The sequence below is a fragment of the Scyliorhinus canicula genome, chromosome 1 (assembly GCF_902713615.1).
Source record: "Scyliorhinus canicula chromosome 1, sScyCan1.1, whole genome shotgun sequence".
NCBI classification, from domain to species: Eukaryota; Metazoa; Chordata; class Chondrichthyes; order Carcharhiniformes; family Scyliorhinidae; genus Scyliorhinus; species Scyliorhinus canicula.
Window position 1 is genome coordinate 69,942,859 of NC_052146.1, and position 27,540 is coordinate 69,970,398.

The 27,540-nt window shown below is 44.0% G+C and overlaps 1 protein-coding gene across 3 annotated transcripts in view; it reads right to left on the reverse strand.

Annotated features, from left to right (window-relative positions):
* Nucleotides 1–2,752: 2,752 nt before the first annotated feature.
* zgc:63587 (uncharacterized protein LOC393431 homolog) overlaps nt 2,753–27,540 on the reverse strand; it is a 183,321-nt gene continuing 158,533 nt past the window's right edge. For all 3 annotated transcript variants that reach the window (XM_038792952.1, XM_038792947.1, XM_038792958.1), the window contains 2 exons: nt 14,555–14,666; nt 2,753–5,329 (listed from right to left, as the gene is read on the reverse strand). In XM_038792952.1, coding sequence (XP_038648880.1) covers nt 14,586–14,666 — 81 coding nt within the window. In that variant the 3' untranslated portion in view covers nt 2,753–5,329; nt 14,555–14,585. The remainder of the gene's footprint in view (nt 5,330–14,554; nt 14,667–27,540) is intronic.

A 27,540-nucleotide genomic window follows, 5' to 3' on the forward strand; every position in this document is an offset into this window, starting at 1 on the left:
GCGTGGGAAGGGGGGACTTTGCCCCCGACGATGTCGCGGGCGCTGATCTCGTTAATCTTAAAGAGGGACAAGGACCCCCAGCAGTGTGGTTCATACAGGCCCATATCTCTCCTCAACGTAGATGCCAAGGTGCTGGCAAAAATCCTGGCCACCAGGATAGAGGACTGTGTGCCAGGATAGAGGACTGTGTGCCAGGGGTTGTACACGAGGAACAGACAGGGTTTGCGAAGGGAAGGCAGCTGAACACAAATGTGCGGAGATTGTTGAATGTCATCATGATGCCGGCGATTGAGGGGGAGGCAGAGATAGTGGTGGCGCTGGATGCGGAGAAGGCCTTCGATAGAGTGGAGTGGGGGTACTTATGGGAGGTGTTGGGGAGGTTTGGATTTGGTGAAGGGTTTATTAGATGGGTGAGGCTGCTATATGAGGCCCCAATGGCGTGCGTGGCCACGAGTGGGAGGAGGTCGTACTTCCGGCTTTACCGAGGGACCAGGCAGGGTTGCCCCCTGTCCCCCTTGTTGTTTGCATTGGCAATCGAGCCGCTGGCGATGGCGTTGAGGGATTCAGAGAGGTGGAGAGGTTTGGTGCGAGGGGGGGAGGAACATAGGGTGTCGTTGTATGCCGATGACCTGTTACTGTCTGTGGCGGACCCGGTGGGAGGGATGCCGGGGGTGATGGAGCTGCTAGCTGAGTTTGGGACCGTTTCAGGTTATAAACTAAATTTAGGCACGAGTGAGGTGTTTGTGGTGCACCCTGGAGACTAGGAGGAAGGAATTGGTAGGCTCCCGCTTAGGCGGGCAGGGGAGAGTTTTAGGTACCTGGGGGTGCAGGTGGCCAGGGACTGGGGGTCTCTTCACAAACATAATTTCATCAGGCTTGTAGATCAGATGGAGGAGGAGTTCAAGAGGTGGGACATGCTGCCATTGTCGTTGGCGGGGAGGGTGCAGTCCGTCAAAATGACGGTGCTTCCGAGGTTCTTGTTCCTCTTTCAGTGCCTGCCCATCTTCATCCCCAGGGCCTTCTTTAGGAGAGTGACTAGCAGTATCTTGAGCTTTGTGTGGTCATATGGGACTCCGAGAGTGAAGAGGGTTTTCCTGGAGCGAGGGAGGGATAGAAGCGGGCTGGCGCTGCCCAACCTTTTGGGGTACTATTGGGCGGCCAATGTGTCAATGGTGCGTAAATGGGTGATGGAGGGGGGAGGGGCGGCGTGGAAAAGAATGGAGATGGCGTCATGTAGAGGTACGAGCCTGGGTGCCATGGTAACGGCACCGTTGCTGCTCTCCCCTAAGAGGTATACCACGAGCCCGGTGGTGGCGGCGACCCTAAGAAATGGGGACAGTGGAGACAGCATAGGGGGGAAACAGGGGGCTCGATGGAGGCTCCATTGGGTGGCAATCATCGGTTCATCCCAGGGAACAAGGATGGGGGATTTAGGGGGTGGCAAAGGGTGGGCATTAGTAAATTGAGGGACCTGTTTATTGGCGGGAGGTTTGCGGGCCTGGGGGAACTGGAAGATAAATTTGGGCTTCCCCAAGGGAACATGTTCAGATACTTGCAGGTAAAGGCGTTTGCTAGGCGACAGGTAGAGGGATTCCCTTTGCTGCCCTCGTGGGGGACGATGGACAGAGTGCTTTCGGGGGTGTGGGTCGGAGAGGGGAAGGTGTCTGACATCTATAAGGTAATGCAGGAGGTGGAGGAGTCGTCAGTGGAGGAGCTGAAGGCTAAATGGGAGGGGGAACTTGGGGAGCAGATAGAGGACGGGACTTGGGCGGATGCCTTGGAGAGAGTCAACTCTTCCTCTACATGTGCAAGGCATGGTCTCATCCAATTTAAGGTGCTGCACCGGGCCCACATGTCCGGGACTAGGATGAGTAGGTTCTTTGGGGGTGAGAACAGGTGCACCAGATGTTCGGGGAGTCCAGCGAATCATGCCCATATGTTCTGGGCATGCCCGGCACTGGAAGAATTCTGGAAGGGGGTGGCGGGGACGGTGGTTGTATCCAGGGTCAAACCAGGGTGGGGACTCGCGATTTTCAGAGTTCCGGTGGAGCCGGGAGTGCAGGAGGCGAAAGAGGCCGGTGTCCTGGCCTTTGCGTCCCTAGTAGCCCGGCGGAGGATCTTGCTGCAGAGGAAGGGTGCGAGGTCCCCAAGTGTGGAGACCTGGGTCAATGACATGGCGGGATTTATAAAGTTGGAAAGGGTCAAATTTGCCCTGAGAGGATCAGTACTAAGGTTCTATAAACGGTGGCAGCCTTTTCTGGACTTCCTGGCTCAAAGATAGGTATCTTGGTCAATAGCAGCAGCAACCCGGGGGGGGGGGGGGGGGAAAGAGAGAGAGAGAGAGAGAGAGGGGGGGGGGTTCCTTATTATAGTTTCTATTTTTTTTCCCGCTACGGTTATGTAACTTAACATTGTGTTAATTTAAGTTGTTGTTAATATGTTGGGTTGTTCATTGAGGGGCGAAGGTTCATGATTGTTGTCATTGTCATTGTTGGTATTTTAGTATGGTTTGATGTTGTTGTATAAATTCAAAATTTTTCAATAAAAAGTATTTTAAAAAAAAAATTAAATATCCTATTTCACAAGAACAAATAAGCAAAAACATCTGTAAGCAGTTTTGTCCCTTCTACTCACCTGGCATCTATTATATGGTCAGACAGTAGCCAGTGACCAACACAATCCTGCTCTTGTGGCTGATGGAGGCTTTGAGAGAAATGCAGGTTAAATATGAAATGATAAAAGAGTCATTTGGCTCAGTGCTGTACAATTTATTTTTGACTACTTGATACAAAAGCAAATGTAGTGTATAAAGATAAAAGCATTTTATGAGTATGTTTGAAATTACTAACAAAAGCTCCTAAAGGCAGGTTATTGGCATCAAGCCAAACAAAACCAATCCCATTCCCCTTACCAAAAGAAAGTAGTGTAACTGTCAATTATAAGGCAATTGATGAACATACCAATGTCTGGATATGAAAACAGTATGACAAACACTGAAATAAGCATCTAGGGTTTTCCCTCCTAGCACAAATGGAATGCAGCTCATTCTGTAGTACACTCAACTCATACATAATGAACACAGCTGCCACGTTAATGCAAAAGCTTGTCTGTACTCAGATGGTCAGTTCTCGGTAAGTGAACAACTCCTGAGACAATATTGCCCCATAGTCAACAGTCCCTTGAAGGACAAGCCAAGTATTTAGTGTTTTTGAATCTTCACTTTCAAAACCAAGATGCATAATATCTGGCTTGGGAGGCTTCCACCTATAGACACTCACTAGACTGCTGAAGAGACCTTGAATGTTAAAGTCAGCCATTTAAAAGAACAGCACTTGATAGGTATTGTGCCGTACCCAAAAAATAATTGCATTAAAGGAAGATGCACAGTGCAGGAGGTGCAAATCAAGTATATAATTGTTACACTATCTGCAGTTTTATCATGCAAGGTGAACAGTCTAGTTAGTTGAAGGCTATGAATTGATTGATAAGGCTGCATCATGGAGGAGCTTTACAGGACCAATAAACTTGCTTTAATTGTTCTAATAGAAAATAAATTGGTGCTGGAAATACAGACAGAAAATCAGAATTTAGTTTAGTTCGAAAATTCTGAAATGTTTAGCAGTTCCATTTATGCATTATCCTTTATATCACAGATCTTTGTACAAGCAATGAAGCTTCAGACTCCGTGTACTCAAATGCTTCATTTAAAGCAGATTTCACTAATCTTACAATATTATGATTCCAACACCAATTCAATAATCAAAGTAACAGAATTGCGTTTTTTGTGGGGGGAGAAATCTGTGCCATGTGATCCTCTAAAAATTGGTAAAGAAATTCTGTACCAATTATAATAAAGCCAATCAGTAGCCTGGCTTAGAATATGTTCACAAAGAAGAGATTTACATTTAAGTAATACCTAGAACACTCAAATCTTTCAATGTGCTTCCCAGTTAATTCATTCCTTTTAAGTGCATGTTCCTGTTAAACACGGTAGCCACTTTACACATTGCAAGGTGCTACAAACAGGATTGAGGTAAATAAACAGGTCATTTGTTATTGTGAGTATTAATTGAGGGAAGACCATTGGCCAGGATGCTGGCATAACACCTTGTTGGAAAGGGCTACGATTGTTCAACTCAGCCACCAAAGTTCAATAGCATCTTCAATAATGTGGTAACCTTGGTGTGCCAACCTTAGATTGCAGGTTTAAGTCTCAGAATGCAATGACTTGAATCCACAAGCTCTTGACATCTATGCAAGATTGCGATCAACTGAACTAAAAACACCAAGCACCTTTCATTTCACAAACTTGGAGCAAAAACGGGCTTTAAGATATCAAAAATATGAAAGTAAAATTTTTAAAAATGCACAGCTAATGTATGTACAGTACAGCTGAATTTCTCGATGTTAGAGTGCACTATGAATTTAAAGGAATCTGTGGCATGTCGGCATCTTGATTTCAAGAAGCACTGAATTATGAGGTTTAACTACAGAGTTTCACATCGCAGAATTTTGCAAAAGCACATTTGCTGGCACTAAATCTTTGAGGCATATAACCTGATGTAAAATAATTTGAAAATAGTCCGAGTCTGCCACAAATCATGAGTAAGCATTTCAGATGCATCTGTTGCAGATTGGCAAGCAAATGGGTTACTGTTAGTTTACTTTGGCTATTCGTCAAAGTCTAAAAAATAATGACGGGGAAGGGAATTAGCGCCATTAACTGGTGTTCACTTATCAGTGAACTTGTCAGCATGGATACTACTTGTGACACAAAGCAACTGTGCCAATTAGCTGGAGAGGATAATGATTGTGGTGTTTAATTCAGTTGGCATTTTGGGTCTTTGTCAGCAGTATATTTTTGCTTTATTGGCAAATTAAAGTGAAGGTTGGTGCAATGCCTACGTTTCTGCTGCATTTAACCCAATTCATTTCAGGGATTCCATTGGGTAGCACTCTTGGCTGTACTTCCACCTCATTTGATGAGTATTTTTGTGATGTGGAGGGAGGTTCTGTGAAACCCACCAAAATCTGCCACTTGGGGAAAGGGATTAGATGGCTGTGAAAGCTTGACATATGCAGCAACAATACATGAAGGTTTACACGCTATATAAAAACCGTAAAAAGGTTCCCATTGTGATCAAGTAGCAGTACAAATAGGCAAGGTAGAAAATATATCTGTGATTACAATAGAATGATAAAGAAATCCCATGCAAGGTTTGTGAAGATCGTTTCCTCTTCTGTTTTGCCATTAACTCATACAGTCACCATTGACTCCAAGAGACATCAAGAGTGATTGCAAACAAGAGACTTGCATTACACTCTATCCCTACAAAGAAAAATACAATAGCATTATGAACTTACCATACTACATTTGAGTAAGTCATGTATACAATTTTATCCAGTAACCCTACCACTACATTGAAATTAATATATTTGTTTATAAGTAATTTTTCATTTTCTGAACTATTACAAGTGCTGGAAAGCTCATTATGATGCCACGGGATGTAATACTATGCTGAAATGTTAACGAACAATTAATGAACAATGTGAACTTCCAGAGGGACAAAACAAGTTTTCAGTGCCATTATGGTGCTCAGACTACAATAAATTCCACACCATTGGTGTTCAATTCTGGGCATCACGATCCAAAATAGGATATCAAGAGCTCAGAGAAGATGCAGTAGAGATTTGCTAGAATATTACCGCAGATGGAAGCTTAACTTGTGCGGAGAGACTGAAAAAGCTGAAGTTCTCCTTAGAGCAGACAAGGTTAAGAGGAAACTTGATTGCAGTTTCCACAAAAACCACAAAAGGATCAATAGCAAGTACCAGACGACACATATTTAAGATGTCAGGCATAAGAACCAGTGATGACAGGTATAAGAACCAGAGGCGACATTCAGAAATAAACTGGATAAATACCTAAAGGTAATAAAACAGAACAACAGGGAAAGAGCCGGGGAGTGGAACTAACTGGATGGCTCATTCAAAGAGTTGGCATTGATGTGATGAACCAAGTGGCCTCTTTCTGTGCTTTATCATTCAATGGTGAATCAGATGGTGCAGAATTTTGAACAGACATGCATCCACTATTTGCTATAAGGGGTCCAAATGTGGATAACTTGACAGAATATGCATGCCTACCTTGTGCTTTGATGCATTCGGTTCCAATTCTCATTTCTAAGCAACCATTCTATGCTCTATATCAAAAAGGAATTCCATTCCTGTTTTCCTCTCCTGAAGGTGGTACATCATACTGGGCTATAGTTTTGTAAAGTTCCATCTGCCTGTTCTGACCATTCTTTTGAGTCTATATATAAAGAATGCCATTCATGCTCTTCATCCACAGGAAACATCATAACCCGCTACTCAGCAAACATAAATATGGCCCTATGGCAATCTTTCTCTTTGCGAAAATGTAGTGCCCTTACCATTACTCACACTGATATTGACCGACTTAAAATAGCAATAGAGGATCATGCTTCCTCAGTCTATATTTCAGTTCCACAATGAAAACTGCTTACAGCAACTGAGTCTTAGGGTAGAACTCAATGTTCACTATTTTAATGAAGCTCCATGCTTGGCGACTTTCACTTGTTTTTAGGATATCCATGAAGGAGCAAGAATTAAACCTGATTACAGGATCCAAAACATTCTGATAGCTAGATGGTGCATGAATATGCCTCAGAGGCTCACCTAGTATTCTTATGTGGAGGGAGAACAGCTAAGTGCATGAATTATCTCCTAACCTTGGCTGATGTAAATCCAGCATAGACCAGGACTGAACTGATATTTTAACTTCACATTGCCTTCTGCCAAGGCTGGTAGACCCCGCCAATCAACAATTTGTTGGTTTAAAGGTATGATTTTCACTTTAGGATTGTTGGCTAAAATGCTTGAGGATGTGGTTCAAATTCTTGGATGAATCCCAAAATCGTCCAAAAATAGGAGAGAATTTTTAAAACAGCAAGTTATGATCTGGAATGCGCTGCCTTAAAGGGCTTTAAAAGCAGATTCAATATCTGTGTTTAAAATGGAACTCAATATACATTTTATTTTAAAAAGAAATTAGAGGTTATGGGGTAAGAGGTGATTGGGAGTAATTGAATTGCGTTTCCAAAAGGACTCACAAAAAGTACAATAGGCTGAAAAACCTCTTCGATTTTATGAAGTGCAATGCAGGAAAATTATATTCAGAGTTCAATAAAAATTCCCTAAATACAAAGTCAAAACAAAATATAGGGCGCGATCTTCCCAAAAGGGATCAAAGTCCTCTCAGAGTGTGTTTAGCCGTTTGTTTCCTGGCACTCGCAGTGCTGAGAAACACATGTGTATTCAACGTACTCGTGTTGAATAAGGGGACGAAACGGGGAATGAGCGGCTGAAGCCCATTTTTTAACAACGGGGAGCTCTGCTCGCCAGAAATCCCTGTTATAGCGAGAGATCGGAACGCCATTTTAAAATAATGTCCCAATCTCAGAGGCTAACAAGGAAAATACCCGACCGCCCCCCAGCCCAAAAGGAACATGGGAGGGTCCGCGGCACCACACAATACCCATGGTGGGCAAACCCGACCCAATCGCACGGCGCAAAAAAAAATGGCAGCTTGGCACCGTGGCAGTGAGAACCTGGTGCGTGGCTATGCCTCTGCGCCGCAGCGAGATGCTTTCCCAGCGCAGCGTGGCCGGACGATCGCGCCCATAATCTCCATTCACAAAGGATTTTAATAGTTAACTAGAATATGTAGAAAAATATGGAATTATCCACTTTAGTAGGAGAACAGATGTGAAGAGTATTTCTTAAATGGTGAGAGATTACAAAGTGTAGATGTACAAAGAAACTTGTGTGTCCTCATCAAGAAGTCAGTGAAAGCTATCATGCAGGTGCAGCAAACAATTAAGAAGGCTAATGGTGTGTTAGCCTTTATCACAAGAGGAATTCATAGAAAGAAATCATAGGATACCTACAGTACAGAGGGAGGCCATTCGGTCTTCGAGTCTGCACCAACCCTCTGAAAGAGCACCCTTACCTAGGCCCACTCCCCTGTAACTCCATCTAAGTGTTGAAGACCAAGGGACAATTTGGAGTCGCTAATCCATCTAACCTGCACATCTTTGGACTAAGGGAGGAAACCAGAACACCCGGAGGAAACCCACACAGATACAGGAAGACTGTGCCAACTCCACACAGTTACCAGTGGTCAGAAGTGAAACCAGGTCCCTGCTGCTGTGAGGCAGCAGTCCTAACTACTGTGCCATCCCAGTACAAGTGTAGAAAGTATAGAACCTTGGTTAGGTCAGGTTACACCTGGAGTACTGTGCGCAGTTTTGCTTCCCTATCCTTAGGAAGGAAATTACTGCCATAGAGAGTGTGTGCCATAGAGTGCGTGCATGTTCACCAGACTTATTCCTGGGATTGCAGACTGTCTTATGAAGAGAGAGATCAGGGAAACTGGGCCTGTATTCTCTCTCATTTGAAAGAATGAGAGGTGATCTCACTGAAAGTTACAAAATACTTGAAGGGATAGACAGGATAGATGCAGATAAGATGCTTCCACTGGTTGGGGAGTCTAGACCACAGGACACAATTTCAAAATTCAAGCCACTTAGGACCGAGATCAGGAGAACTTGGTTATACAGAAGACTAAATCTTTGGAGTTCTCTACCCCAGAGGATTGATGGAGTACAGTCATTAACTTTGATTAAAGCAGAGATTGACAGATTTTTAAATGTCAATGACAAAAAGAGATATGGAAATAGTGTGGAGGAAAAGGCATTCAAGTAGGTGATTAGCCATGATCATATTGAATGACAGAGTAAGCTTGATGTTCCACTCCTTTGTAGGCCAAAATATCATTGATCTTTAAGTCGCCAGGCTCTATATTTCTAACTCTGTCCTATGATGAATTCCTTTCAGCTCATTCCACTTGCTTGAAAAATTTAACTGGAGAATGATACACAAGAATTACTGCTTGGGGTTACTGTCATCTTTACCACTGGGCCAGAAAATCAGTGAAGTGAATAGGCTGCCTGTTACAGAGCACAGTGAAAAGGAAAACAAAATGGGTCTATAACAGTCATGGGATCTGCTTTGCTAGTTCATCAACCAAATGATGAAGTTGAAAACTACACTCTGTCAAGGTCTTGGAAAAGGATGCAGGGATGTTTCCCAGAATTGTATCTGGGATTAGACACTTTGATGACATCAAAATCAATGAGAATAAATGTTACAGTTATATAAAAGGGAAAGTGGGTGGTCAAGAGCAATGTAGGTGCACTGAAAAATTGAAAATGGAGATATTGTCATTAATAATGGGGAAATGGCAGACATATTTAACAATTACTTTACCTTGGTTTTTACAGGTGAAAAGGAGGTTAACTTGTCCGAAGTTCTGAAAAAATTGATAGTCGATAGAGGGCAAAGACTTCATACAATTAACGTAAGTACAGTATCAGTAACTAGGAAATTAATGGAACTAAAGAGTGACAAATCCCCAGGACCCGATTGTTTTTATCCAAGGGTGTTAAAGTAGGGGAGCACACTGTAGACAGATGCCCCAACTAAAATCCTTCAGAGTTCCCTAGTTTGAAGAGTAGTCCCTCTGGGTTGGAAAACTGCAAGTCACTCCACTTTTTAAGAAGGGTGAAAGGGGGAAACCAGGGAATTACAGGACAGTTAGTCTAACATCTCTGATGGGGAAAATGCCAGCGTCTATAATCAGGGATAGGGTAATTGAAAGATTTTGGTCGATCAGGGAGACCCAGCATGGATTCGTGAAGGGAAGGTCATGCCTGACATATCTCAAGAAGTGACCAAGGTAATGGACAGTGAAATGTCTATGGAGGTTATTTATATGGACTTCCAGAATGCATTTGATAAAGTCCCACATGTGAGACTGTTAACTAAGATGGAAGCTCACGGAGTTGTGGGCAAATTATTGACATGGTTCAGAAATTGGTTGATTGTCAGGCGACAGTGCGGGGATAATGGGTAAGTACTCTAATTGGCAGGGCAGGATGTGACTAGTGGTGTTCAACAGGGATCTGTGTTGGGGCCTCAATTATTCACATTCATTCACGACTTGGATGATGGTATAGAAAGTCATATATCAAATCTGCTGATGATATAAAGTAGGGGGCATTGTCGATAGTCTGGATGATAGCATAAAATTGCAAGAAGATATTGACAGACTAGGTGAATGGGCACAATTGTGGCAGGTGGAATTCAATGTAAGCAAGTTATCCATTTTGGATCCAAAAAAGGGTACAGCAGGGTATTTCTAAATGGGAAGAGGTTGAGTACAGTGGAGGCCCAAAGAGACTTGAAGGTTCAGGTGTATAGATCTTTAAAATGCCAAGAACATGTGCATAAAATAATCAAAAAGGCTAATGGAATGATAACCCAGAGGATTGGAGTACAAAGACACCAGGGTTATGCTACAGCTTTACATAACCCATTTTAGACCCCCACTTGGGAGTATTGTGAGCAGTTCATAGAATAGAATTTACAGTGCAGAAGGTGGCCACTTGGCCCATCGAGTCTTCACTGGCCCTTGGAAAGAGCACCCCATTTAAGCCAACACCCATCCTATCCCTGTAACCCAGTAACCCCACCTAATCCTTTTGGACACAAAGGGCAATTTAGCATGGCCAATCCACCTAATCTGCACATCTTTGGACTGTGGGAGGAAACCGGAGCACCCGGAGGAAACCCACGCAGACACTGGGAGAACGTGCAGACTCCACACAGACAGTGACCCAAGCCAGGAATTGAACCTGGGACCCTGGAGCTGTGAAGCAACTGTGCTAACCAATGTGCTACCGTGCTACCCAGCTGAGCATCACATAAGGATATATTGGCTTTAGAGGGAGTACAATTAAGGTTTACAAAAATGATAATGGATTATGGAGGTTAAATTAAGAGATTACACAATTCCGGCCGAGTTTTTCGAGAATTTTGAAGGTCAAGGGGTGATCGGATTGAAGTTTTTAAGATATTAACAGGGAAAGATAGGGTAGGTAAACTATTTCCACTAGTTGGAGATTCTAAAACTAGGGGGCATAATTTAAAAATTAGATCCAGACTGTCAGGAGAGATGTTAAGAAGCACTTTTTCATTCAAAAGAGATTTGGAATTCTCACACTAATAGCAGATGAAGCTAGAGCAGTTGTTAATTTTAAATATGAGATAGATAGATAGATAGATTTTTGTTAAGCAAAGTTATTAAGGGATATTGGCCAAAGGCAGGGTATGGAGTTAGATCTTATTGAATGGCTGGACAGGATTGAGGGAATGAATGGTCTACTCCTGTTCCTATGTTACGTGGCGAGACTAAGATTGTTCTTATCAGGGCAGAGAATGTTAAGGGAGGATTTAATGAAGGCATTCAAAATTCGTAGGGGTATTACGAGAGTAGGTGGGGGGAGAAAGTGTTTCCAGTAAGCAGAGGACATAAATTTAACTTAATTTAAAAAGAACCAGGAGAGAAATGAGGATTAAAAATTAACTTTACACCACATGTTGTTACAATCTTGAGTATGCTACAAGCTTTTAGAGCTTGTTCGAAACAAATTCAATGGCAACTTTCAGAATATATATATCTGTAAAGGGAGCAATTTACAGGGCTATAGTGAAAGTACTGTGGAGTGGGACTAATTGGATAGCTCTTTCAAAGAGCCAGCAAAGGCATGATAAACTGTATGGCCTCCTTCTGTGCCATATGATTTAATGATTTCCAAGAAAGACTAAAATTACTGGAATTTCAATTCTGCAGCCTAGAACAATGGGAATATTGCTGCAGGTTTTAGCTGAAGCAAAACAACATTGTTAACAATTTCTCTGACAGCCAGTCCTGTCTGTTAAAATTGCATAGTCATTATCTGCAGATAAACTAACTCAAACCACCCACATGAAAAGGAAACTGTCCAGAGATACAACATCAAGAATTTGTAATTTGGTGCATTTTGCAAAGTAAACATCAAATCCCGCACTAAAAGAAATTTAAAGGAAAAAAAAAATCAGACATATCTGTGGGTCCATTTGACCTCTGGCCAGCCCCGCAGTTCGAATTCCACAGAACCACACAACAGCCTGATTGGATAGCTTGAAAAACATGCCGAGGTGGAAGCAATTAAACAGAAGCAGTGGGAGGATTCTTTGGGGCATTGTTTAAAATACAACTGACAGAGTTTCCCCATTTTCTCCTAAGTCTCATATTTTCACATACATTCCTGTCCCAAATTAGAAACTCTGCGGTAGAACTGGACAATTCTAAACATTTATGAAAAAATAAATCATTTTTCACAGCAGCCTTCCAGCTGTTGCTTCTTTGATTGTGCTTTGCAATCAGAAGACCCCATTCAGCCAACAGAAGACAAAATGTTCCAGTGAAGATCTAGCTGTGCTTTTCGATCTGGTTGAAAAAGCTCTGACATTAATCCTCTGGTGTTATACAGCCTTTTCACAAAGCAGAAATGGACACAGTTCTTAGCGACCAGAAGTGCCTCACTCTGGCTCTGAAATTCAACATGATTTCTTCAAAGTCCCTCTGCCCTTCCCAACGTCCAGAGAGTTGGCATCAATGGCTAAAGATGGCCACTTGGGCCTCACTCTGGAGGGTTCCAGTCATTTCCTGTTGAGATTGCGGTGGGAGACCAGGGGAACTGTACTTCTATCAAGACATTTTGAAGGTGCTTTAAGAAATGGACTTCAGCTAGAGCGGTCACAAATAAAAGAGGTGGCTGCATGTGAATGATTGTTCAGGATTGTCCAGGAGCTGGCTTCACGTGGGCGATTGTTTAGGTGGCTGGACACCCAGAAGCTAGGTTGTGAGTGAGGTTACGAAAGTGCAGTTCCAATTGTTAAACCCTGTAGCTAGCCTCTGATTCAGCGATCGGCAACTTAGGTTAGTGAGTGGGTCGCATCATGAAGGCCCCTCACCTGAGGTGTAGTGATCCTCAGGTTAAATCACCACCAGTCAGCTCCCCCACTTAAAGGGTGGAGCAGCCTATGGTCATCTGGATTACAGCGACTTTACTTCAGTGTGATGTGGTGGAGCCTAATTAATATTCTGACATGAATACTCCTTCCTTGACTGCAACTACTTTTTTATACCAGCCGATGGTGTGGTTCATGTTATAAGTAGGCATTGTCCAAAAGAGACTGAAGGCATCTCCCCCCCTATTAGAGAGACAATTGGTTATGCAGCTTGAGAAGCACCAGTCCAATTCAAGTGTGGGGCATGGTGAGGAGGTAGGCCCCAAGTCTACCTCAGCCAGAATGGAAACCAAATCCATGGTTTTGGTATTATTCTGAACCACACAGCCACCTAAGCTAACTGGCCCTGGTTCTTCCTGTACATTAGGAGAATTTTGCAGGCTCCCACAATCACCAGATGGGAGTATCCCCCTGATGTCACGTTAACCGGAGTTCTGAGTCGGAGCACTGATCTCCACCCACTGGGACTGCTTGGGGGGTAGTTCAAACCCTGCACCTCCTGACCTGGTCAGGCATGCAATCACTAACCAAAGGCTCACTCCTAAATTAAATGGTGGCATGATTTACTCAACATCTGCACCAATGCATACATTAGTCTTTGAGCAGCAAGCCTGTTCACACATTGAGGTTAAGTGAGATTGTTTAATGCCCGAGAGAAGCTGCTGCAGACCTGTTGCTGCCGACGGGCTCCATCTGATTCACAGAGAGGTGTCGCAGGAACACCATGCCCTTGTTTGGAAGTGGAATCATCAGAATGATAAGTCTGGCCAGGATAATTTTTAGTTCAAGTGGTATTTTGGCAAACAAATGTTCCAGATGGGGATAACTTGAATATGTATGAAAAGAAAGCTACAGTATTAGTTCGGCATAGTGTGACTTGGGTGGGGGTGGCTAGCACTGGATTCAGTGTAGAAAGGTCTCATGTAAGCGGTACCCTGTGTCTGCTCAAGATTTGAGCACAAATTGAACAGATGCTAACAAGCGTTAAGAAGTAGGTTTAGGGAGGGATTGTTACATTGTTAATTACGTTAAGTCCCAAACGACGTGCTGTTAGGTGAATTGGGCATTCTGAATTTTCCCTGGTGCCGAACAGGTACCAAAATGTGGCAATTAGGGGCTTTTCACGGTAGCTTCATTGCAGTGTGAATGTAAGCCTATTTGTGACAATAAAGATTATTAATTCCATGTGGTCCCAGAGAAGAATTACTCTCACCCGCCATAGGATACAAGGCTATGAACCAAGTGCTGGGATTGGGATAGATAGGTTCTTGAAGACTGACACAGATCTCATGGGCCTCTTTCTGTGCTGTAAAATGCTGACTTGCCTTTGCTTTACATGCAAATTGCTTCAGTCTTACTGGTTGGAAAAAAGTCTCTATGAGGATGGAAATCAGAGGAACGAGGCAACCCTGCGCATGGGTAATGATCAACAAAATGACTGGTGGGACGCACTCAGAACCCAGATGGGCTGCATGTGGCCGCCTGATTACAGGTTGCCCACCACTGCTCTCATTACAATCCTCTCAGTCTCAGAATAGAGTAGAATAACTCTTACCTGTAAATAGAAGCAGAGCTGGTTCATCACTCTAGTGTCCATCTCCATTATCTGCAGGCTTCATTCGCATCTGTGCCTGCATCTGAGCAATCATTTCCTGCATTCGGCGCAACTGTGAGGAGAAAATAATTGTGTATTTATATTACAATATTGTTACTGCAGAGCTGAATAAAAACACTTGTTAAAGGAGAGCAATGCCACAATTGCGCATCAAAATAAACCGCCCTACTCATTTCAAAACAATCCAGCAGCAAAATATGAGGTGTGTGCTGTGTTCCATGTGCAGACTCACATTTCACGTCATTTTTTATTGAAAAATATTTTAGTGCGGCATTTATATATTCACACATTACACGTCATTAACCAGGCAGTTTTATTTTTCATTGATATGAACTATGTATGCGGTACATTTGAGTCTCCGGTGTAAACACTAAAACACTACCTCTGATTTTTAAAAAAACAACCCTTAATAAATGGTGCCCAGTGAGAACAGAATCTCCCAACTTCTTCTGAATATATTTTATATTTCAACTGATGGCTATTCGCTGTTGCACATACACTGTGTAAACAAGCAAAATGATGAGCTTTAAAAGGCCATAGGGGGGGGGGGGGGGGGTGCAGGACCTGAGAAAGATCCTTTTATACTGAAACCAAGCACTATGCATCCTGTGCAGTACACAGCCTATGCTTTTAAAGGGCTGAAAATAGTTTGGTGGAGTGGATTAGCAGTTTTAATGGATTTGGATAAGCAGCTTCTGTAGACTGTAGCTCACCTCTCAAGCAGAGGTTTGTAGATCACAAAGTGTCAGTACTGGAGGCCTGAGACCTCTAGTGTATTTAGGCCATTTAACAGGAGGCACATTTACTGTTGAAACATTTATTTTCAGAATCACTTCAGACAGTTCTCAAATAGTGAGACATTCTTTTAAACATTGTGTCCAGCTTTCAGTTTCTTATGTCCATCATTGATGTTTTATTGGCAAGATTGGCAATTGCTTATTCTGCGATACAAATTGCAATATGTTATATATTTTGAAAATGTTGTGCAGGTCACAATCTCTGTTTAAAATAATTAATGCTGAGTCCCAAACATATTTATAGTTGAGTGGTCCAAGATGGATTGAGCATATCTGGAACAATATGGCGATGCCGATGTTACTTGGGTGAAATTATTTGAGCTCGCAAAGAGATGCAGTCTTGATCATTATATTACACCAACAGAACTGATCTCCAAGCTTGAATGCAGTCTTGGCATGTGTATTATGCATTCATATTCAGATTGAATGAAGCACACAGTTCATCTCTGCCGGAGCAGATAACTACTGTATGCATGTAACTAGCTACCATTGAGGATGTGCTGAGTACTGGTCAGTCTCCAACTTTCCTCAGCATTCACACTCTGACAGTACTGTGCCATCCAGTGGTAAGCACTGCCAATCACTTGAGCTGCTCGTTCCCACCCTCCCCCGCCCCCACTCAGCCTTCTCCTGCAAGGCTGCTGAACACTCACAATGAAATTAAATTCCAGACCACTGACTGAGAATATTTAATTCTGTCCTCAGCAGGCAAGCCTGTACAGCCAGTGAGGAGTAAAAAAAACTGCAGAATTCCCAGAGAGCTCTCTGAATAATTACATGTTGCACAGATCAGAACAGAGAGAAATGGAATGGATGGGTTCATCGGCCTGATATTAGACACATAGCCAGATAAGATATATTTCTTGCAGATGGAATGGCAGATTAGATACAGAATGATTAAATAAAAAGCAAGTCAGTATGATTATCAGCATTACAGCACAGCCATTAGAAAGACGGAGTGTTCACACAAGCTAGATACCAAGCAAGAGCTGGCACTACATGGGGATTGCAACATTAGTGTGAGAAAAATTACAATTAAATCTGAAAGAGAAGCAATGCTTGTATACGGAAACAAGTCCTCAATCGGGATTGTCCCATGAGGTTCAACGCTTTACTGCTGTAAGGAATTCCTTTGAATGGCTAGACTGAGAAATACTGAAATGCTAGTGACACCCTGCAATTCAAATATCATGTAAAAATCTGGGTCTTCAAATGAATACCCATTTGCAGCTTGTGCCTGGTCACCCAGATCACAAAGCTTTTGTGCTTTTCTATTTAAATTTCTAGTGCCTCAGCTTTGCACTGTTGCATTTCTTATGCCGCTAGCTTTTTCTCAGTTTTGAATTTTATGGATTGGTTGATTTTGAAACAGTTGCTCCTGCTGATAGATTGAGAATTTGCCCCTCAAATGACGTATTAGAATCATTGTATGCATCCTCATCATGCTCCATGGTCCATAACATAAACAGAAATGGTTCAGAGACTGGCAAGAGCCCACTGTGGAATTCACAATCCCTATCTGTAACAGGTCAATTGAAAATAGGGGCTCTAAGTTATAATTTGAACAGTAATTGGTCCAAATTGAAACATTCTCACCCCTTGCACACGGTTCCAAAAACAATTTAAAACAACAGATTATTATCCCCATTTTTCAACAGTTCAGATGCAGCTAACACTACAATGTCCACATTAGCGTGGAGGTTACCGGAACAGATCACAAACTGTAGCTATTCAGTGTAATTCAAACAGAGTTTTGTGGAAAAGTGTCAACAGCATCGCTGATACATCGAGGGTCGGAGTTTTGATTTTGAAGTTGTTTTTGCCTTTTCAGTGAATGCCAGTGCTGTGAGGCTGGTAGAGCAAAGCTTATGGATGGAAAGTGAAATAGAGACATACACCTGCAGAGCATATGTGGAAGAAACCTTTCAAAAAATACCACAGGAGTCAACGGGGCCGTTTCCAGACATTCAGACAACGTTTGTAGTCAGCAGGAGCTAGCTGAAACCAGATTGAACGGTGCAGTTACCTTGCAGCTCAGCTGATGCTGCAATACTGAAATGTAGATAAAGAAACATTATTATTGTTAGGATAAAGAACAGAGGGCAGCACGGTGATGCAGTGGTTAGCTAGCACTTCTGCCTACGGTGCTGAGGACCCGGGTTCGATCCTGGCCCCGGGTCACTGTCTGTGTGGATGTTGCACATTTTCCAGGTGTCTGCATGTATTTCACCACACAACCCAAAGATGTGCAGGGTAGGTGGATTGGCCGCACTAAATTGCCCCTTAATTGGAAAAAATAATTGGGTACTCTAATTTTATTTTTCAAAAGATAAAGAACAGCAAGAGGCAAGAAACCCAAAGTACTCTTGCCTTCCTCTGCTTGCAGGCTCGATGCACACGCTGGCTGACAGAGCGGGATATTGACATTTTTCTTAGACTTCTGTATGAACCTCCCCCACCCTCTGGGGAAAAAAAGTTCCAATCACAACTTTTAAAGCACTGTGCAAGTGCAAAATTGTTCCTATGCCATTGCTCATCTATTGCCACCCACATTGTGCAATTCTCAAGCGTATAACCAGCCCACAACACCAAAGGTCATCAGCACATAGCAGTCTGTTTTCACTTGAAGCAACCGCTATAATATAAAGACAATGTCATTTTCTGTAAAACAGTCCAGAAAGCCTACATTAAAGGATTTAACTATATATATGCAGTATAGAAGTCAGATAGGTTCTGGCAGTGCATGATGTGAGTTCCAAGTGCTAGGACAAGGTATAATACAAAACCCTGCTGAATTCAATATTTTCACACAATAATCAACTCTTACCTAACAGAACAAAATGAACTTCACACACACACTTACATACACATTGTCCAATGCTTTTGAAGCAACATGAGGCTGCCACTACTTTTGTCTCATGTATACCATAGCTGAGCTCCAAAGGCACCCCTGTTGTGCCTTATTTGCTACTGGAGGTGCAGAATTCTGCCTCAAGCAAAGTACTTGCACGATGCCTTTGACAGAAAGTTTGAAGACTGTAAAGCTACAGGACACCCATTAACATATTAGGCCAGGTCTACCATTTTCCATCTGGCTGCAACCTCAGCCAATTTGGCTAACAATTTATTTTCTAGAATGCGGGCCTGCCTTTCACCATCAAGAATTATACTTGTAGCATTTGCAACACCATAAATGGGACCGACTCAGATCATAGGATTAAGGGGTTTAAGATCCAATTTTTTCTTTTATAAATCTAGAGTACCCAATTCTTTTTTTCCTTTTAAGGGGCAATTTAGCGTGGCCAATCCACCTACCCTGCACATCTTTGGGTTGTGGGGGGGGGGGGGGGGGGGGGGAGAGAGAGAGAGACCCACGCAGACATGGGGAGAATGTGCAAACTCCACACAGACAGTGACCCGAGGGGGTTGAAGATCCTGGGGGATCTTGACAAGAGTAATGTGGAGAGGATGTTTCTTTTTGTGGTAGACCCTAGAACTAGGAGTCACAGTTTAAAAATAAGGAAGTGAACATTTAAGACACGAGGAGAAATTCTGTCTCAAGGTCGTGAGTCTTTGGAACTATTTTTCTCAAAAGGCAGTGGGAGAAAAGCCTTAGATTATTTTTTAAGGCAGTTAGATAGATTCTTGATTAACAAGGAGATGAGAGGATATCGTGGGTCAGCAGGAATGTGGAGTGGAGGTTACAATCAGATCAGCTATGATTTTATTGAATGGCACAGTTGGCTAGAGGGGCTGAGTGGCCTACTCCTAATTCATATGCATGTAAGTAAGTCATTACGAGTCTAAGGAATACTAAATTTGGGTTAGAATACATAGCTGCAGACCATTTGTCAAACAGACAAGAAATATTGCAAAGATTTACAAATAAATCCCTTGTGAAAGCATTGGTACCTGGAAGAGCTGGGCAAGGACAAAAAAAACAAGAGTTTGGGATTTCGAGAGGCAGAGGTTTTGGCCACAGTTTTCCAGATTTGCTGATTTTTGTGAGATGAGGAGTGCTGCTTAAAAGTATGAGAGAAGTCAATCTTTGAGGTGAAGATACCAGTGAAGGTTTCAACGGTGGAGAGGTATCATCAGCCAATGGCCAGACAAAAGAATGGGCCATTGTTTAGCAATGGAAGGGGATGCACAGTTCAGACTCAATCTAAAAACTGTGCATCACTGGGCTCAAAAAAGCAACTAAGAATGTAGTTGACAGTTTTAAAACCCTACACAGGATAATTGCAAATATGTTCAAGACTAAAGACTGATTTTCAGCAGAACAAGGATTTTAGAGTAACTGAAAAGAGTAAAAGCATGAATTATTGACCACAGTGATTTTGGAAATTGTGGTGGCATGGTAGCAAAGTGGTTAGCGCTGTTGCTTCAGTGCCAGGGTCCCAGGTTCCATTCTAGCTTGCGTCACTGTCTGTGCGGAGTCTGCACGTTCTCCCCGTGTTTGCACGGGTTTCCTCCGGGTGCTCAAAAGATGTGCCTGTTAGGCAAATTGGACATTCTGAATTTTCCCTGTGCACGTGAACAGGCGGCGTGGCGACTAGAGGATTTTCACAGTAACTTCATTGCAGTGTGAATGTAAGCCTACTTGTGACACTTATAAAGATTATTATTATTCAAGTATGAAGGGATAAAATGTTGAGAATGGTATCCTTAAATCCAGCAAGATGGCATCATTACTGGATTTAATCAGCCTTTTCTGTCTTCTTCAGTTGGGGTATCCCACTAACTGGGGCAGGTTCTGCATTGACCATGGTTTACTTAGTGATGACCAGGTCATTGTTTAACAATTTTACATTCACCATGCATTATGGCCACAGCTAGCTTGAAATTCAAAAGGGACATATAGCACAATGTCAGCCTACTGAAACTACCAAAACAATTTCTAAATAATGCTCGACACAAATGGCTCCTCACGAACAACATTCTGCAAGAACTTGTGTGCAGCCTAGCAACTCCTGAGAATTCGCAATTCCCCAATACATCACTAGCTTCATAACTTTTCGATTCATGTATTTAAAATGAAGTTATCAACTGACAATGATTGAAACAGGTGAAATGAAATGTATTTGCAAGTAAACCACACCAAAGCCAACAGTACCCACTCTCTAAAAATAGAACTGGTTGCATAAGGAGACCATGTGTGTATGAAAGATGCAAGACATTTTCCTGGTTTTGATTTTGTTAATAATTAAACCATTCATTTCATGTTTTGCACTTGAAGTCAGTATTTTAGTGCATTCAGGTGCCACATCAATTTTCATGCTGCAATGCATTATATGAATTCATGGAAAACAGCACAGAAATTAAAGTATCGCATGAAACTGCAGGAAAATTGTAATTACTGTGAACACCCATAAATGAACAGAGCAGGTTCACAAGAATCAAAAAATGACAACTTAACTGCAACGACTCAGAATTGAAGTTAAACTAATAAGTTATTTTTGAGGGCAGTGGTGTGATGAAGGCAGAGGGTGGGGGTAAAAGGGATGAGGAAGAATTCTGTGAACCAGTTTCACCCCCATTCACAAAGGCTTTCAATCATTCATATATCTGCAGACAGTGGTGGCCTCTCAATCACTGCACATTGTATGCATCTCATTTACCCTCCCACTGCAAACACCCAGGGGACAGGCTGCTGAAAAAGCAAAAAATGTTAGAAATACAGTTAGTCAACAAATTCCACTACCTGGGGATCCATAGGCCATAGCTGGACATGGATCCCCAGTCACTGGGGGGGGGGGGGGGGGGGGAAAGAAGAGCTAAAAAGGACCTACGGAAATGAGATGCACTCCTGCTCTACTTGGCGGGGAGGGTGCAGATGATCAAGATGAATGTGCTCCCCAGGTTCCTTCTTCCTGTTCAGATCCATACTGACCTACATCCCCAAGGCCTTTTTCCAAGCAATAGACAAAATGATTATGGCGTTTATGTGTGTCCGTGTGTGTGTGTGTGGCTGGGGGGGGGGGGGGGGGGGGGGAGAATCCCTAAGACAGCGCTACAGAGAAGAAGCAGCATGGGAGGCATGGCCCTCCCAAACTTGCAATATTGCCACGACCGAGAGAGTGAGTGAGAGGTGGGTGAAGGAACCAAACACAGAATGGGTAAGGATGGAGGAGTCCTCCTGTACATGAACAACCTCCGGGCCATCTGCACGACATTACTCCCATCCCCAAGAGCAAAACACTCAACTAGCCCAATGGTAGTAGCAACGCTGGAACCAGATGAGGCAGCACTTCAGTCTGACTAAAGTGTACACCATGGCTCCCATAAGCGACAACCACAGGTTTCCACCAGCCATGCTACGCCAACTTGAAGAGGTAGAGACTAGACGGGGTGGGGGGCGCACTAACGGTCAGGGACTTTTACACAGGGGGCAGACAAGCAACCCTAGAGGCGCTGACGGAGAGATTGGAACTACTGAACGGACATGAACTCCGTGATTTACAAGTCAAAAACTTTTCTGCAAGGAGACAACAAGGTACCCAAGGGCCCTGAGACACACAATGTTGGAGAAGATACTGGACATGGACAGTTCAGGAACGGGGAACTGTGGGGCCATGTACAGATGACTGTTAGGAAGGATGCCTTTCCCACTGGACAGATCAAAGGGAAAATGGAATGAAGAGCTAGGGACGGAAATAGGATGGGGACTCTGGAGTGAAGCACTGAACAGGGCCAACTCCACCTTGCCTTGTGCAAGGCTAAGCCTCAAACAGCTAAAAGTGGTGCACAGAGCACACCTGACAATAACCCAAACGTGCAGGTTCTTCCAGAGTCAGAGGATAAATGTGAACAGTGCCAGGGAAGCCGGGCCAATCTTGCCCACATGCGCTGGGCATGCCCCAGGCTTGTCGGGTTCTGGACAGCCTTCTTCAAAGCAATGTCCAAGGTTGTGGGGGAGAGAGTGGCAGTCTCCAGGTATCAGACCAGCCAGAACTACATATGGGGAAGAGGGTTGATGCCCTTGCCTTTGCTTCCCTCATCGCCCGCCGGAGAATTCTGCTCAGCTGCCGATCAGAAGCACCGCCCACAGCTGGAGACTGGCTGGCAGATCCATCGGAATTTTTCCACTTGGAGAAGCCCAAGTTCACCATCCAAGTGTCTGAAGGTGGCTTCCACAAAGCGTGAGGGCCATTCACCAATCTGTTCCAAGGCCTATTTGAAGAACAACTGATTTCATAGAATAGATTTCATAGCATTTACAGTGCAGGCCATTTGGCCCATCGAGTCCGCACCGGCCCTTGGAAAGAGCACTCTATTTAAGCGCACACCTCTACCGTACCCCATACCTCCACCCTATCCCCGTAATCCCACCTAACCTCTTTTGGACACCATGGGTAATTTAGCATAGCCAATCCACCTAACCTACACATCTTTGAACTGTGGGAGGAAACCGGAGCGCCCAGAGGAAACCCACGCAGACACAGGGAGAACGTGTAGACTCGGCACAGACAGTGACCCAAGCCGGGAATCAAACCTGGGATCCTAGAGCTGTGAAGTAACTGTGCTCACTACTGTGCTACCATGATAGAGCAAGCGGGGACGGACACACGGGAGCCACTGGGAGCACTGAGAGCAGACGGAAACGAGAGGCCGGGGGGGGGGGGGGGGGGGGGGGGGGAGAAGAGAAAGAGAGATACCAGGGGAAACACAAAAGGGGAGGTCAGAGATTGACCGACACGGGGACCAGTGGGCCCAACACAAGGCCACACGAAAAAGAACTCTCAAGAAGCAGGCAGACAACAGGAGGGGAAGAGCAGAAAAGGGAAGGGAGGCCAAACGACATGGAGGGAAGGGAGAAGGAAGCACTGCCCACAGACAAACACCAAACAGCCACCAGCTGTGAAGTAAAGGGCCTAGGATAAGATCTGGAAATAGCAAAAGAAGGGAAGGAAGGGGGCCGCGTTGCAGAGAAGAAAGGACGTGTAAACTGTAACCATCTCATCTATGTTTAATTTGATTTATTGTCACATGTACCGAAGTACAGTGAAAAGTACTTTTCTGTGGCCGAGGAACATACACAGTACGTTCATAGTAGACAAAAAGATCAACAGAGAACATTGACAAATATTACATCGACAAACAGTGATTGGTTGCAGTGCAGAACTAGAGGCCAAACAAAGCAAATACATGATCAAGAGCAGCATAGGGCACCGTGAATAGTGTTCTTACAGGGAACAGATCAGTTTGAGGGGGAGTCGTTGAGGAGTCTTGTAGCTGTGGGGATGAGGCTGTTCCTATGTCTGGATGTGCGGGTCTTCAGATTTCTGTACCTTCTGCCTGGTGGAAGGGTCTGGAAGACGGCAAAGCCTGGGTGGGAGGGGTCTCTGATAATGCTGTTTGCCTTCCTGAGGCAGCGGGAGGTGTATACAGAATCAATGTGGGGATGGCAAGCTTGTGTGATGCGTTGGGCTGACTTCACCACATTCTGCAGTTTCTTGCGATCTTGGACCGAGCAGTTGCCATACCAGGCTGTGATGCAGCTGGATAGGATGCTCTCTATCACACATCTGTAGAAGTTTGTGAGAGCCGATGCAGACATGCCAAATTTCTTTTGCTTCCATAGGCAGTAGAGACGTTGTTGGGCTTTCTTGACTGTTGCATCAAGATGAGTGGACAAGTGGACTGTTGGTGATGGTGACCCCCAGGAACTTAAAGCTATCGACTATCTCCACTTCGGAGCCATTGACGCAAACGAGAGTGTGTGGCGTGCAACGCTTCCTGAAGTCGATGATCAGTTCCGTGGTCTTTCCGACATTTAGATAGAGGTTGTTTTCAGTACTCCATGCAACCAAGTGATTTATTTCCTTCCTGTAGTCTGATTTGTCATTGTTTGAGATATGGCCCACCACAGTCATATCATCTGCAAAACTTATAGATTGAGTTGGAGTTAAATCTTGCCACACAGTCATGTGTGTGTAGGGAGAACAGTAGAGGACTGGGCACACATCCTTGCAGGACCCCGGTGTGGAGGACTATTGTGCCGTTGCCTATCCTGACAGATTGTGGTCTGTTGATGAGGAAGTCAAGCTGCACAGGGAGGGGTCAAGTCCAAGATTGCAGAGTTTGGATATTAGTCTTGGGATAAGGGTGATGAAGGTGGAGCTGTAGTCTATGAACAGCAGCCTTATCGAGGTGTCTTTGTTGTCGAGGTGTTCGAGTGTTGATTGTAGAGCCAGAGAGATAGCATCTGCTGTGGACCGGTTGCGGTAATAGACAGACTATAGTGGATCGAGACCGTCTGGGAGGCTGGCAGTGATCTGTCTCATGACTAGCCGCTCAAACCATTTCATGATGACAGATTTTAGGGCCACCGGTCGGTAGTCGTTGAGGCAGGCTACATTGTTCTTCTTTGGTACTGGTAATATGATGGTCTTCTTGAAGGAGGTGGGTACCTCAGAGCGGAGGAGTGAGGTGGTGAAGATATCTGCGAATACACTTGCCAGCTGGTCTGCGCAGGTTCTGAGTGCTCGACCAGGGACTCCGTCGGGACCCGTAGCTTTCCGCGGATTCACTTTCAAGAAGGCAGCTCTTACCTCTGAGGCTGTAATAATGGTTATGGGCGTGTCCTGGGCTGTTGTGGCAGGTGGTAATGATGCATTGGCTGACTGCTCAAAGCGGGCATAGAACTTGTTCAGATCATCAGGTAGGCTTGCTCCAGCCCCAGATATTCTGCCTTGCCTTGTTTTGTAGCCTGTGATCTTGTGTCGGCCCCGCAATAGTCGTCGTGGGTTAGTGTTGTTGTACTGGGACTCTAGTTTGATGGGGTTTTGTCTTTTTGCAAGCCTGATGGTTTTCCATACGTCGTACCTGGATTTCTTATATAGGTCAGGGTCGTCAGACTTGAAAGCCTCCATCCGGAACTTCTGCAGGGAGGGAACCCTTTGGTTGAGCCAGGGTTTCCGATTGGGCAATATCCGTATTCTCTTCTTTGATACACAGTCCTCGACACACTGATGAAGTCTGTGATGGTGGTTGCATACTCGTGGCCTTGCCATAGCTGCCGTGGGTTAGTGTTGTTGTACCGGGACTCTAGTTTGATGCGGTTTTGTCTTTTTGCAAGCCTGATGGCTTTCTGTACATTTTACTGGGATTTCTTATATAGGTCAGGGTCGTCAGACTTGAACGCCTCAGTCCGGAACTTCAGCAGGGAGTGAACCCTTTGGTTGAGCCAGGGTTTCTGATTGGGGAATACCTGTATTGTCTTCTTTGATACACAGTCCTTGACACACTTACTGATGAAGTCTGTGATAGTGGTTGTGTACTCGTCCAGGTTAGCTGCCATGGCCTGGAATATGGACCAGTCCACAGTCTCCAAGCAGTCGTGGAGGATATCCTGCACTGCACGGTTTTCTTGACTGGCACAGCACGCTTGAGTTGCTGTTCATAAGCCGGAAGTAGGAATACCAACTTGTGGTCAGATTTGCCAAAGTGTGGTCGGGGAATGGAACAGGTCTTTGCACGTCTGGAGGGGCAGGAGATATGTTGATGGAGTTTGGGACGGACCTTCTTTATGTACAGTGTAAAAATGTAAAACTTTAAGAAAAATATTTTTGAAAAGGAAATACAGTTAATCATTTAATTTGCCAGTATCCAAATGAGTGTCACAATAGTTTGAGTGTAATATCCAAAGACTTCTGCTGTCTTCCTCTGCAATGAAGTTACTGTGAAAAACCCCTAGTCACCACATTCTGGGCCTGTTCGGGTACACAGAAGGAGAATTCAGAATGTCCAAATTACCCAACAGCTCGTCTTCTGGGACTTGTGGGAGGAAACGTGAGCACCCGGAGGAAACCCACTCAGACACTGGGAGAACGGGCAGACTGCACAGACAGTGACCCAAGCTGGGAATCTAACCTGGGACCTTGGTGCTGTGAAGCAACAGTGCTAACCACTGTGCTACCATGCCAGCCACAGTAAAAAACCCACAGCACTATTTGGCAAGCAGAGTTCGGTGCCCTGGCCAAAATTATCCCTCAACCAACATCTAAAGGAACAGATGGTCTGGTCATCTGTCTCGTTGCTGCTTGTGGGAATTAGTGGTGTGTAAATTGGCTCAACGATTCCCACAACAATGTTTCAAAACTTATTAATAGGTTGTAAAGCCCTTTGGGGCATTGAAGGCATGAAAGGCACTATACAAGTGCAAATCTTTGTCTTTTCTATCTGTACATGCATACATTTAACAACTTCTACATATATATTGCTTAGTGTTTTTAAGGTGGCATAATGTCCAAAGTCATTTCAGAGAGGTGTCACACTTTCCAAGGGAATCCCTTACATCACCCGCATATCTCCACTGTTTTCAGAAGGAAGTGGCTTTCCAGAACAGCTCCGTCAACGGAAACATTTATTAAAAACCTAGAGCTTGCACAAATCAAAATAAATGCTAGTCCCTAATAAGAGATGCTGCTATTTCTGAGGTAGTAACTTGGGAGTTCAGCTGCATAGAGCCTGCAGTGTACATTTCTAAAAATAGAATATAACCAGAGGAAGTTAGCCCCAAACTATTGAAAATTTCCAAGTTACTTGTGTGGTTGTCAGAATTTGTCTGCAGGACAAATGGCTTTCTGAAATGATTTGACAAATACCATATAAACAGCTGCAGTTCAAAAATGTTGTGTTTTTATAAGTAAATTGGGTAAAAATGGCATTGAACTTGCGCTGTTTAGACCTTGAGGCATTCACAGAAACTGCTGGAGCCAAGCCAACCCAATGAAACGGAAGTACCTGACCTGTTCTTGCAGCCACTGCAATTGCTGAGAATTCTCAAGCGAGCAACTTCTAACTCCCCAAAACCTGTCCACCGTCTAGAAGATACTAATAAGGAGTGTGATGGTGTAGCCACCGAAGTTGGCCATTCCCTAAATACAAAATGGAGGAACGCAAAGCATACAGGATAAAATGGACAATGTTTGCAGCACCAGCAGGCTGCACCTAGCAGGTGTGGATTCTGTCTGCTAAGAAAGCAGACAGCACCGAAACGAACATTCCGCATACTAATGAGGCAATCTCCGAGATAGTTAGCACGTTAATGAAACAATTCCAGAGACAATGGACACAAATGGGGAAGTAACTGAAACATTGTAAAGGATACCAGACACCCAGGCA